Source organism: Numida meleagris, chromosome 6 (genome assembly GCF_002078875.1).
Source record: "Numida meleagris isolate 19003 breed g44 Domestic line chromosome 6, NumMel1.0, whole genome shotgun sequence".
Taxonomy (NCBI): domain Eukaryota; kingdom Metazoa; phylum Chordata; class Aves; order Galliformes; family Numididae; genus Numida; species Numida meleagris.
The window spans coordinates 45,747,674-45,761,049 of NC_034414.1; the positions used below are offsets into that span (position 1 = coordinate 45,747,674).

The window sequence follows — 13,376 nt, forward strand, 5'->3', positions numbered from 1 at the left end:
TTAGTCAGCAGCAATAATAGATGGCTGTTTATTTTTGAAAATACACTGAATTTGACAGGCAAGAGATTCAAGAATATATTGCTCTCAAATTGTGATGGTTTAATATCAAACATACATAATCCTGCTTTCGTAACTATATTTCTGAAACAAACAGTATGTTGTGTTCTGACCCTGTATCACTGTGCCCTGAAATAGCTTTAAGAATGGCACTGCGTACTCATATGGTTACAATTTAGTCTGGGAGTAAGCGGCTGCACAATCAGGGTGTGTTGCTACCAAAAGACATTTTCAGAAACTGAAGTAGCAATCAGATTGTTTAAATCTAAAACTAGAAAAGTTGTATGCACATCCAGACCTAGTTATTAAACAGAGTTCAAACTCCTTCCTTCTACAGTTCAGAAATTGCCCCTACTGAGCCATGATACAGTTAACATCATGAGACAATCAAACACTGCTTTAGTAAGCCATATGAAAACATAAGAGATACTTTTGCATTTTTTTTAAATGTTCACAGAAATTCCTCCCACCATCCTGTGTAGCAATGTGACTGCAAGCAAGAAGGCAGAAGGACAGGCAAGGCAGACTCCCTGGCCTCTGAGAATAATCTGACACCCTGAAGCTGCATCAGGTTCAATGGAGAGGAATGCTGGAGGAAAGCTTTATGCTGAAGAGAAGCACCTCCTTGGAGGAAGCCCACTCCTCCACATTCACACTTATGACTTCATCAAGCCACCCCTGCAGGAAGGTGTCTAGAACACATTAATTTCCATGTTCCTTGGAAAATGGTCAAATTAGAACATCTTTTCAGAATAACTTTGTCATCAAATACAGAGAAGGAAACCAGTGAACATTCTTACGTGTGTTAGGTTCACATATAGAAAGACAGACTTGCCACTCTGCAACAGTTCCTTAAATCTCTTCCTGCTGCCACAGCTGATTTGTATCACACGCTTTCAGAAACTACTTACTAGCTTGCTAACAATTCCTAAAGCTTGTCGCAGTATCATACGCAGAGCACCTTTCATACTCTTTGCTCAAACTACCAAAGGTGTAAACGAATAGGAAAGAAAAGGTTTTCAAACACTCACTTAGTAGCTTTCTGCACTGATACATGAAGCTGAGAACACTTTCTTCTCACTTACTGATTTGGCATTGCTTATTGACAACATTGAGAAAGCCCTATGAGCCTTAAGGTACCACAGAAATGCGGCTTACACTGCACTTGATGCACCCACTAGTTGCTGAGCCTCTGTGACATTAGTTTAGGTCTTAAGTCTTGGTGCTCAGGAAGCCAGTCACATCAGTAAATGCCACAAGATGAATTGGCACTGTACAGCCTAGTGGTTAGAAAACTGGACATCCCTGAACAAATCTTACAACCTGGAATGGTGAGCCTAACAGTCTTCAAAGGAGTGGGAGGAATCTGAGCAGACACTGAACTCAACCTCAGCCTTTAGTCCTTCATTTGGATGGGTGCAGGACTTGAGACACTAACAGAAAACTCCATGGACTGAGGAGAGCTGGATAATGGCTACTATGAACAGCCTTTGTGTTACTCCATGACAAAAAAAAAGACAGAAAAAAAGTGCCTTGTGGAATCCCCTGAATGTATCAGCATGAAACCAGTGGAGTTTGCCTGATGCTGCCACTGCACAAGTCTGCCACTTGATGGCTGTGCCAAGGTTTGATCAATAATGGGAAGGAGTGGTAAGAATGTGAAACACTCTGGCTATTCTAGTCCAAATAACAGCCTGCAGACAGCTGTGCAATCCTGCCACATATTAGAAAAGCTCAGCCTCTATGGCAGCAACGACTTTTGCCATAGGCCATGTTGTCCCCCAAAACTAGAAAAGTGCCATATTGACGGGAAATATACTTTGTCCTGTCTACTATGGTATCTCAGGGAGGTATCTTTGGAGAGCCAACACTCATCTCCAGGATTCAAAATGTAAATCAAAAACTGACAGGATAGAAAAGGGGGAGAAAGTTTGAACAAAACTGGAACTGAAGCAGAGGTCTCTTTGCTGCACGACAGCGAGATTAGCATGCAGACAGTGAAAGAAGACTGCTGGCTCTGGGACAAGCAAGGAGGCTGAGAACTCAAAAAAAAAAAAAAGAAACAGCCACAAGACTAAAAACAGTCTTCTCCTAGTTCAGGTAAAATCTCTGAGCAGGAGGTAGAAGCTAAGCAACCCCAGTGCACAGCCAAAAGGGAAATACCAGGATGTCACACTAGTACTTTCTGTGTGAGATTAATGCACAACTGATTTGCCAGCTCGAGGTAGAGATACAGAGAAGCAGTTTCATACTCTCTCCTATAAACAGGGAATTCCTGAAAAAGGAGGCAGGCTTTTGTTGGCTATTGCTACATTTCATAGCCAGTCATCTTTGTGAATCTGTTTACAAGAACCAGAAGCTAGCTGACACCTTTGGTGGAAGAAAAAAGCACACACACAAAAAAACTGCCTATGAAGTAGGGTTTATAGAGCTGAAATAACATGTGTTCTCAGCCTAGTAAATGAGAGCTTCAACACTGCTCTTGTATCTCAGACCTGGGATTTTATCTAACCCTAATGAGGTGGTCAATTACAGAACCTCAGTGTGTTTAGCAAGTCTAGATATTTAGTTGACTTTGGCAGACACGTGACATGTGTGAATTATTCAGAGTTTAGGTGAGAAAAGCTCAGAGCACTGAAAGGAAAGAAAACAAGAGCAATCTGACCTAGATTTAGCGTCAGCCATGCAGTGAACAATCTATTTGTCTAGATGATCTCCAAGGTCCCTTTCAACCTAAATTATTTAGTAACTGCAGGATGGGCATAGCTGCAGGTAACTAAGATGAATAACTATCACTATTATTGGAACAAAAGTATATATTTCTCACTGACATACCCTACTCAAGGCACTAGGGAAGATACAGATTTTCTACTACAAACAACAGTTGCAAAAAGGCACGTTAAAGAATTTCCACTTGCTTTCATGTTTTGCTACAGTCAGCTCAATGACTGACTGACACATGAAATGACACACGAACTGGTAACACAACAAAAACCAAACATTAAGGATTACTCAGCACTTCATTTTCACTTGCCTCCATGCGAGCTTTGTAAAAATCCACATCATGAAGTTTCTCTTTGCACCGAACAAGTTCCATCTCAAGTCTCTCCACCCGGTTTGCCTTTTCTCTCAGGGAGTCCAACTCATCTCTATATGCTCGGGCAGAGCGAGCATCTGAGGCCAGGTGGATATTCTAAGAGATATGAGGGATAAGCAGGAAGAAAAATCTAAGTTAAAAACATACTGAAAGCATGTCCTTTAAGACTTTCTTTTTCTTAAGAGTAGGCAAATTCGATTCTCATGGTGCAAAAGTAAGACAATTCTCCCACTAACCAGTAAATATTCTACAAGAGGTGTAACAGCCTGCCAGGACTCACGTTTTATGTTACATAAGAGGCAGGCATTACTGGACTATTTGCAAGCTAAACATATGAGACTGCTCTCACCGGTTAAGCAGAAAGTGTAGCATCACCATGCTACACTCATAACTGTCAAACAGCTTGCTGGAGTGACTGGAATTCTTCACTGAAAATACAGAATGGCATTTTTTAGCTTCAAAATGAAAGAGGCATTTTCAGTGAAATGAGCCCACCTTACCTCTTGTTTTAATTTTTGCAGCTCTAGGGTGAGCTGCTCAACTTCATGTTTAGAATCCACAAGCTGCTCGGACTTCTCTTCCCTGAAAAAGGATTAGAAAAAACTTCAATGAAATACTTTTTCTTTTTTTCCCCCCCCGGAACTATATTGATTATACGGATCCTGCTGAGAAACCAGAACGGCAAACAGAAGTCCTCCAGCATATTCTGAAAATGGAGTTTCCTTCATGGCATGACAATTTCATAAAAGTGTATTTTCTTGTGATAACACACACATCACAGACGTGAAATTATAACTTCATTTGTTTTAACTCTGCTTAAATCTCATTGACGCTGCCACCATTCTAGTTAGCTTCATTGCCCTCTGGACTTCCTACCAATAATTAAAAGTGCAGCTAGTTACTGGCATTTTAAGAAGAGAGGAAGGAAGAGATGATAGACAAAAACAAAAAGCAGCCACTCTGTGTTTAATGATCAATTTAAAAAAAATAAAAAAGAATGATGGAACATTCATTCTAGCTTATTACTACTACAAATACAATGTGAATGACATGATTCTGAGAGCTCTCATGGAAGTCAATCTGCTGAAGCTGACAGGCAACTGCACTTTCAGGATACACAAGGCTTAATACACAAGTCTGCCTAGAAGCACAAGTCACTGGTGACTCACAGCTCCTGCCGAATCCTTCTCAGTTTAGCCTTCGTGTCTGCCAGCTCAACTGCAAGGTGCTGCTTGTCCTCATTAGAAAAAGGGTTGGCTTGGTTTGGAGAAGAATCTGGACTTGATGCCTTCAGAGGACTCGATGGTTGCTGAGACTGTAGATAGTCCCTCTCTTGAGTGAGATCTACAATCACCTGGAAATACAGATAAGCACGTAGAGTCAGAAGATAAGTAATAAAACTACACGTTGTTTTTCAAACATCTGAAAATGATGTATAAATGTAGAAAATAAGTTTTTATTCTATAGAATTCAACTGATAGTCAGGTGGAAAGGTCAGACAAACGGGTAGAGGAACCTCCACCATGCTCAGACCACTGAAAACATTTCCCTTCCAATGCACAAAACAGCCAATTTTTCCTGGAGAATTCATATAAACTGCAACTACTAACAGTTTTAACTAACACAATCACAAAGTCAAATGCATGACAGAAAATTAACAGGTAAAAAGAAGGGGAGAAGCATCCTGCAGAGATGTGAAGTGAGAAGAACTGATGAGTCAGTAACACAAAGGCCTGGTTTCACACAGGGAAAAAAGCAAAGACACTGGAACCCACAACGGTAAATATCACTGGAGAGTCAGGCAAGCAATCACTTAAACAGCTAAGCAGACATGCAGAGATAGAAATCTCAAGACAAAGTCACAACTTTTAGGTGACTTAAGATACCAAACATTTTGGTATCTTTATTGCATGCACTTCTTTTACCAATCATTTCATCACATGTTTGAGAATGGAAAAGACAAAATCTTTTTACAGGTTTTCTGAGGTGCAAAAGAAAGGCATAGAAGAAACAGAAGCGCAGAGCACACAAAAATAAGAGAAGGAATTGAGCTTCTTAACTGCTCTGCATGAGCACTACATGAGAGAGAAGTCATTGTACCTCTGTGCACTCATCTCTCTCATCAATGAGCCTCTTGAGGTGGAACACCATATTCCTGGAGAGAGACTCCAGTTCTTCTGGAGCCATGTCTGGGAGCTCTAGCCACTGCAAGTCAAAGACATTCTCCTGGTTGTGAGTCACCTAGGAACAAGGAAAAAAAAAGTCTTTCCACTGGCTGGGTTTTTTATTATTTATTATTATGGCTGATGATTTCTTAAGTGATCGGATATATGCAAGCACAAGTTCTGCTGATGATATGTTAGAAACTGTCTTAATTTAAACAATGAAGTGATCACTACAGGAATTAAGAAGGACTCGCTAAGACTGGTAAGCCCTATTTTCAATGAATTTGCAATCTGCAGCTAATAGAGCTGAAAGGATCCGACTTTATTAAAAATCAATCTGGCTCTTGCTGGCAGTGTTTCTTTTCACTGCTACCTCACCCAGACTTTTTTCCTCTGGTTCATTTAGCAAAAACATCACGCAAGTGAAAAGGTTCTCAAGCTCAGTTAAATAATATTTCTGCTTTTGATGTGCTTATTTCATCCTTTTTTTCCCCCCCCTCTAAGTGTTATTGAAGAAGTTCCTGTCTTAGACTTCCACAACCAGTTCCTTAAATCTCAGTGCACTAGGTTTTTTGCACTTGCACCTGAGGACACCAGAACTCACCCAATGCCCATTTCCCAGTGAGGCGCACACAACAGAGGGCATTTGCTCAGGGCTTATCTTTGGATCTCAAAAGCAAGCTGGCTCCTAACAGTCACACATGGTCCTTCCTTTTACAGAAACCTCAGAAGTCCAAGAATATTCTTGTCATTGGATCATGCTTCTCTTTAAAAACAATGTACATGTCTAATTTCAATTGCAGAGAATAACTTTCAAGACTGAGTTCGGATCCCAGTGACCAAAGCATGCTACTGGGGAGCCTATGTCTCACCTGCCACAGGACTAAGGGACTGTGCCTACACCATTACTGCAAAGGGGAATTCAGCTCCTAAGCCATACACACTTTTTGAAATATTTTACACAAATATTCTTACAACATCATCTTCTATATAGTCTGAAAGTGGCAAGCAAGACATTTGCCACTGCAACTTTTTAAACGTAGTGATGTTTTTAAAAATGCCTACCATTTTAACACTACTGCAATCACATATTCAGAGAACACTCATTTCTTCCTCTCAAGTTCATGAATCTACCATGAAATTTGAAGTACCAAACTTGAAAACACTGATGTACTGAGTCAAGAAAAGGACAGAAAATCAAAACAGAAATACTGAGTCCCACCTCCTGAATGTGTGACACAATGGCAGCTTGGGTTTCAATATCCAACTGTTTTATTCTTTCAATAAACTCTTCTTTTCTTTCACACTGTTAAAAAAAAAAGTGAAATTCCTAAAACTTACTACAGCATTTTTCATCAAAAAAAAATATACATATACACATAAATATCACTAAATTGCTAACAATAAAATGTCCAAGATCTACAGTTCATTATGCTAGAAAGTATAGCACTTTACTGCTCCGTATGGAGCAAGAACTGAATTATGCTGTAAATTATTTAAAGTCTTTTACAGCACACACAAGCAAGGCTAAGTTAAGTGGCTGGGTTTGCTCTTTAAAAACAAGAGGTGGGGCAACAGCCAGAGGAAATCATTACAGCTTCGCTAATGGAGCCATACAAACATAAACCAGGTGGGTACAAGACCTACATTTACACTGCATCATTCAACCTGTCTGCTTCTCTGTTTGCATTATGCGTGGCTTTGGCAATGAAATAAGATTCATCTCCTTAGATACTATTTTCACATCAACAACTGATTTTGCTTTTTGAACAAAATCAGCATGTGCTTTAGATAAAAAACAGGGATGGAAAACATTCTAGATAAAAATGAGTGACAATTCAGACAAACGGATTTTAATAAATCTTTTACTAAAGGTTTTTAAGAAGTCAGACATCTGTTATCAATGTATCAACAACTGTACACTAATACTGCAATGCACAGTTGTTACAGGAAGACAAAAGAGAAGTTAAACATTAAGGGTTTCTTTAAACTGCCTATTCTGCCATTTACTGTGGCCCTCAGGGGTCTGCTTCTGAGTCTTACCATTCACTTCATTGGGAAGGGCCTCAGCCCTGTAAACAGGGACTGAGGATGCACAGCTGCTTGCCAGCTCAGACCTTTATTCTTTGTGTTGCAATGCAGCACAGAGATAAAGTTCAGAGCAGCCATACGAAGACAGCATTACCCTGACATAATTGACTTGACATAGCTGAGCAGAGTAAGTGTCCTAAGGAATGACAAAAACATAAGAGACCTATAAACAAGGTCAATTATAAGCAAAGGCCAGCCTGCAACACCCCTATTGTTTACCATCATGGATGTTTGGTGGGCAGAACACTGAGTGCTTTATCTGGTAACTGCTGTTTATTTCCGCGGAGTTTCCCATGTACACTGCCTGTCCAGTTATTTAACAAACATCAGATAAAAATCCCCACATGAATATACAGAGTAACTATTCATTTCGTATTTTCTACACATAATATTTAATCAAATGATAGTGCAAATAAAATCAAGCTTCATTAAACAAATGTTTAGACTTTGCACTTATTTATTTGCTTTGCATCAAGGGTGCACTACTACAGAGGTATTTTTTAAAAGAAGAAAATAAATCAGCAACGATCTTGATATCAAGAGCACTATTCAAAGCTTCTTCTTGCACTCTGTTACGAGAGCACGTACTTTATGGCTGATTTAAGCACTGCTAACAAGCTGAGGCACACAGCGTGTTTCCTTTCCCCATGCTGCCTTCTCCCCTACAATAATTTCATTCACCTACTTTCACAGTTTTAGTTTGCAAGCTATCTTGAGCTAGACATTTGTTCATATAACAATGGTCTTTCTATGGATTTTCTCTATCCCGAAGTAACAACAGATTCATAAAAATATTTTCCAAGCCTTTAATGAGGTTCACCTGCACAGCACATCCCAGAACCAACAACAGCAGCTTCTTAATTTCTTCCATACTTTTACCTAGAGGAAGAAATGGAATTAGTACATACGTGTAACATAAATTAAGCATCTCAGAGTTATCATCTCCAAAATATCCTCCTCAAAACAGGAATATTCTCCTTTGAACAAGTGGCCTGTTGGCATTGTTGACACCATATATGCGTCCATTATATTGTTTTCGCAGTTTCCGTGTATCAATACAGCTCTTATGGATTTTTTAAAATCCAAAATCCAGAAAGATCTTCTTCCTCACCTACATTTTCTGAGGTTTTCTTCTGATTAACACAGTAGATATATACTTCTTCCTCTTTCCCAGTGCTTATCCCTTGTTTTGTGATTAACAAGAGTGGAAAACAGGAATAAAACAAGACACCCCCTGGAGAGGATCAAAGGATGGTTACACTCAGTGCACAAACCCATCCTAAATTCTGCACCTGTAAAGTAGTTGCTGCTCAGCCTTCCCAAGACCTCATGCCATCCTGTGTACACAAATTCTCTCTTTAACAGAGAGATACATTAGCAGCTAGTTCTTCTTCTGTTCACACTGTGAAGCGCAAGCCCTACGTTCAAGGAGGTATAACACTGAGCACTGTTCAGCATTCACACTGGGGGAGAAAGAAAGAAACAGGCCTCGTACACTACTCTCATCCCTATACAGCTGCTTCCCAACACATAGCATGCAACTGCATGATAAACATTCCCACCTCATATTATGATTTACTCGAGTGTTCCACTGCTCCCACTACAGAGCAGAGCCGATCACCACCACGTTCCTCCAGCAACACACCACGGGGCTGACGGCACCAGGTCAGAGGCCTGTGCAGAGCAGGGCCAGGCAGCTGGAACAATGCCCATGTGTGGCCCCACAGAGGCACACTGACCTACATCAACATGGGGCTGCTTGCAGCCCGGGAGCCTGGCAATGCAGCACGCAGACAGCTATGGAAATAGTCTGCTTGCTGCTCTCCTTTAGAAAACGAACCGCTCTCAGCAGTCTTCAGATTGTTAAACAATTTTTCAACAGTTTTCATGAAAAACAATTTTTAAAATGTTTCAAGTGATGTACACAAATTATCAGTACATGAATCAATGCTGGAATTCTCAGAATTCAAGTCCCACATTATTTATCACTAAGAATTTGCAGAGAGAAGAACTCTTCTGCAGAGATAGACGTAATTAAAACATGCTAGTTCTCACTTTACCTTGTCAATATTATATTTATTTTCCTTCAGGATATTTAAAAACTGTTTCTGAAAAGCATACCATCTCCCCCTCTATCTAGCAGCATACCTGGCTTGCTCCCTCTGAAAACTCACCATTTAATACACCAACAAAATCTCAGTCTGAGAAAATTTGCTTGTTCTGTACAATTCTTAATAACACAGCATTCAATACAGTCAGTATCACCAAAAAACCACTAAACAACAGCAAAAGATCCATCGCATTGCCAGCAGTTCCTATACGGGCACTACTAGCCCAAGGAGATACCAACATTGGTAAGAACACATTTTCTTTTTGCAAAATTAAGTTCTCGTTACGATTTCAGCACTTGGTTTCATTCTGTATCTGTTTCAAAGCACAGTCAGACCAGGAATTAAAGGCAGAACACGCCTGTGAGACAGGAGAGAAAGCAGCTCTGTGAAGGACAGCAAGGAACTCCTGTGCCTTCTCCCAGATATACTGAGGGCTGAACGCCTTCTCCAGGAGACTGAGGGAAAGATACGCAGCTGTGGCTCCTCATCACAGGTACAAGTGCTCAGAGCCCAGCTCTAACACTCTGCACTACGCTCTGTGCACCACAGCTGTCCTGCAGGTGAGCCACAATTACTTTCCAGCAGCAAGTCCACTTGCACTATCCTAAAGACCATGGGAAATACCGAAGCTATTCAAAGTGTGCTCTGCACCAAAGGCAGCAGGCTTTGTTTCTCTCCCCAGGTAACAGATGTGCATGAGTGATACTACCTGACCCTGTGAGGTGCAATACCTTCAGCTGTTGCTGCAGGGTAACTTAACGAGGTCAGCCCCATTCTGGCTTTGCCTGGAAATACCACTCAGGGGCCTTATTCCCACCTGAGCTTTCCCACTAAGAGGAGAACCTAGGGGGCACGCACAAGGCAAGTCCCTTAGGCAGGGAAGGCCAAACCAGAGTTATAGAAAGCAGTGAGAAATTAAAATATTTGAGGTAATAGTAAGTTTATTAGACTGCTGCTGCTTTGAAGCTAACACTTGGCAGCCTTAATAGTTGAGCTTACCAAGAATATCCTCCTCCAACTTGGGACACAAGCTCTTAGGTCGGAGCAGAGCTCTTGGCAGACAGGCAGCCACAAGCTGAAGTGAACAGACTGGATTCAAATTAGCGCTTAAACAGAAAGGTACTAGTAAAAAAGCTGGGGCATTTACACCTTTTTGAGAATTCCAGGGCAGCCACTGTCAGGCCATGTATTTGTGCCCATGAGGGAGCCAGCACCTGGGGGATGTGCAGAGACCATCTGCTTCGACAGCGAGTTGGCTGGGAGGGGGAATCCCAGCCACCACTTGTGGGCTGGGAGCTGCCCTGGCTCACAGGAGACAGACAGATGGCACAGCCCAGGGAGACAGCAGCAAAGGGATTAGGCGGCACAACAAAAGGGGAGGATGGAGGTACAGGGATGATACAGAAGACTTAAAAATATGAGAGAGGGAATAGGAGGGAAAAACATAAAAGAATGAACCCAAGTATAGGGGATTTGGAGCTTGTGCAGCTTCTCTATGTGCTTTTTGGCTTTAATTTTCCTCCAGCAGAAGAGAGGGAACGCTGGTATGTGTAGTACCACAGGCAGCATGCTCTCTGTGGAGAGGCTGGGAAGCAGTGAGTGCACAGGCACTACTTTTCCCAGCTGTAGCTACATCCTGAATGAGAAAAGCCTGACCTCTAAATTTACACTACTGAGGCTGTGTTTTGTTATTAACTTTATATTTTATGAACCTCAGCATCTCTGGTGGACAGTGAAACAAAATGAGGAAGGAAATCAGACTTGAAAAAGGACCCCAGTGGGAGCAAGCATCTTTTACGATTTTAATGAAAAACAGTTTCTATAGATATTTACCAGCAGGGATCTGGGGCTCGCTCATTCATAAACTTTCCATGTAAACTGAAAAGGGGATCTAAATAGCAAAGTTTTTGTTTGCTTGTTTGTTTTGAAGAGACAGAAACAGGCCTACCACAACAGGCACACAAGACCTCATTTCCATTCTTGTTCTGAGAAAACTTCAAGTCCCCTCTTCTCCAGCTCCTAAAGAACTATGACTGATGATAAATATGCTGATGATTTTCATATTGAATGCAGAGGATTGGAGATGCAGTAGCAGATTTTTCTGAAAAGACTGTTTAAGAAAACCCTTGGATGAAGACAAAAACAGACCAAGTTTAATGGCTGACTATTGCAAAGTGCAGTGAAGAGAGGCCTGTAATGTCAGCTACATCATTCTGCAAGTCAGATTCCTGGAAAAGCTTTCTAAACCCTTTAAGTAAACTTTCAGGTTTCTTTTCAGTCCCCTGTATTCTAGAAAACAATCAAGGATGCCATCTTCTCACAAACTGTTTTTGCAACTTTCCTGCTTATGACCAAACAAACTGAAGAAGGTAAACTCTGCCATGGCCTGAAACAAAATGATTTAGAGGACATGAAAGCTCATTAAGTTCCTGAATCCAGAAGACATATACCATATTCTATGAAAAAGCTCAACTCCTACAGAATTTTTAGGAGCAGCAGCTCTGTCTTCTCAACAGTCTCGTGTTCCAAGTGCAGCTGTAGAAGCCCTCAGAAGTCCCAAATGATGAGTGCCAAATGGGAGCTAAATAATAAGAACACCATTCTCAGCTTCAAAGCTGCTCAGTTTATAATTTAAAATACATAACACCACATTTGGCTGCGTTTTAGAAGGACAAAGTACAATCTGCAAATCGCACTGTCGAACAGCTCTGAAAAATGTGTTAAGTACAAAAAAAATACAACGACTTGTTTCAAGGAAGAAGTCACTGCAATAGTTACAGAGTGAATCATACTGAACGATCTAACAGCTGTCTGGCCTGGGATCTACGGAGTTAATACAGTCAGTAGGAGCTTTCCCAGCTCAAGCAGTACATAGCAACACATTATTTATTCCAGGAATGTGATCACAGGATCAATTCCTCTTCCTCTGGTTAAGGGAGGGGGAGCCTTTCACTCAGATACCTTATCTAAAGGGGACAGAGAACAAGAACAGGGATGTGATTGATCCCTCCAAGATCCATCCTCCCCTTCTGACCACCTGCACCTCAGTCTCCAGCCCTAGGAGCTCTCGCAGGCCTCAGCCTGCCACTGCCTCTGCAGATGACCCCTCCAGAACCCTCATCCCCCCTTTCAGTCTCTGTCCTGGACTGCACCACTGACACAGAGAAAGAGGTTTCTCCTCTACTACTGCCATTTCTAAACACCTGCCTCCAATAATTAACGTCTGCCTCATCTCTTTTCCCCATACTGCTGTCATGACCAGCCTCCTCACTCCTCTGTCAGCTTTCCCTGGGGCTTCTCTGTGTTCATGCCAAAAGCACCATTTCCCATGCTGATGGCTGCTTTGTCCTCATGTCTTTATTCAATCTGTAACTCTCCTTTAGCTCCCCCACTGCCAGAGAATATCTCATTTCACTTTCCTTTCCTCTCATATGTCACTGCCGCCTTCTCATTTTTCTCCGCAAAACACTCAGCAACACAGGCATCAATCCAGCAACTACCTGCCCATCATTTACCTGAGCTGCGCTCAGCTTTTTTGTGAATTTCCTTCTATTGGCTGTGGTAACGTCTCCTCACGCTTCTCCTCCCTACTGGCCCTTTCCAGCCTTCCCATCAGCCCTTAGCAAGGTCCCCAGTTCTGAAACCTCCCCTAGTTCTCTATTTCTTCAGCACATCTTAGATTCTGTCCTCAAAAACCTCCAACTGGTTCTCAAAAGCAGTATAAAATATAGCCAAACTACAACTCCATGTTTTTTGTATGCACACATCCCATTATTTTCAGCCATCTAGTTATCACATTCTTTATCTTCTCTCATGTTCTTCTGAATTACATCAATAGTAAGTCAGTAATAGACA

At 41.4% G+C, this 13,376-nt stretch overlaps 1 protein-coding gene across 4 annotated transcripts in view; it reads right to left on the bottom strand.

Annotated features, from left to right (window-relative positions):
* CCDC88C (coiled-coil domain containing 88C) overlaps positions 1-13,376 on the bottom strand; it is an 86,257-nt gene that overhangs the window by 37,320 nt on the left and 35,561 nt on the right. For all 4 annotated transcript variants that reach the window (XR_002440605.1, XM_021403265.1, XM_021403264.1 and 1 more), the window contains 6 exons: positions 8,231-8,289; positions 6,542-6,625; positions 5,255-5,395; positions 4,324-4,508; positions 3,655-3,736; positions 3,092-3,250 (listed from right to left, as the gene is read on the bottom strand). Coding sequence is in view for 3 of the 4 variants with exons in the window: in XM_021403265.1 (XP_021258940.1) it covers positions 3,092-3,250; positions 3,655-3,736; positions 4,324-4,508; positions 5,255-5,395; positions 6,542-6,625; positions 8,231-8,289 (710 nt within the window). In the remaining variant the exon portion in view is untranslated. The remainder of the gene's footprint in view (positions 1-3,091; positions 3,251-3,654; positions 3,737-4,323; positions 4,509-5,254; positions 5,396-6,541; positions 6,626-8,230; positions 8,290-13,376) is intronic.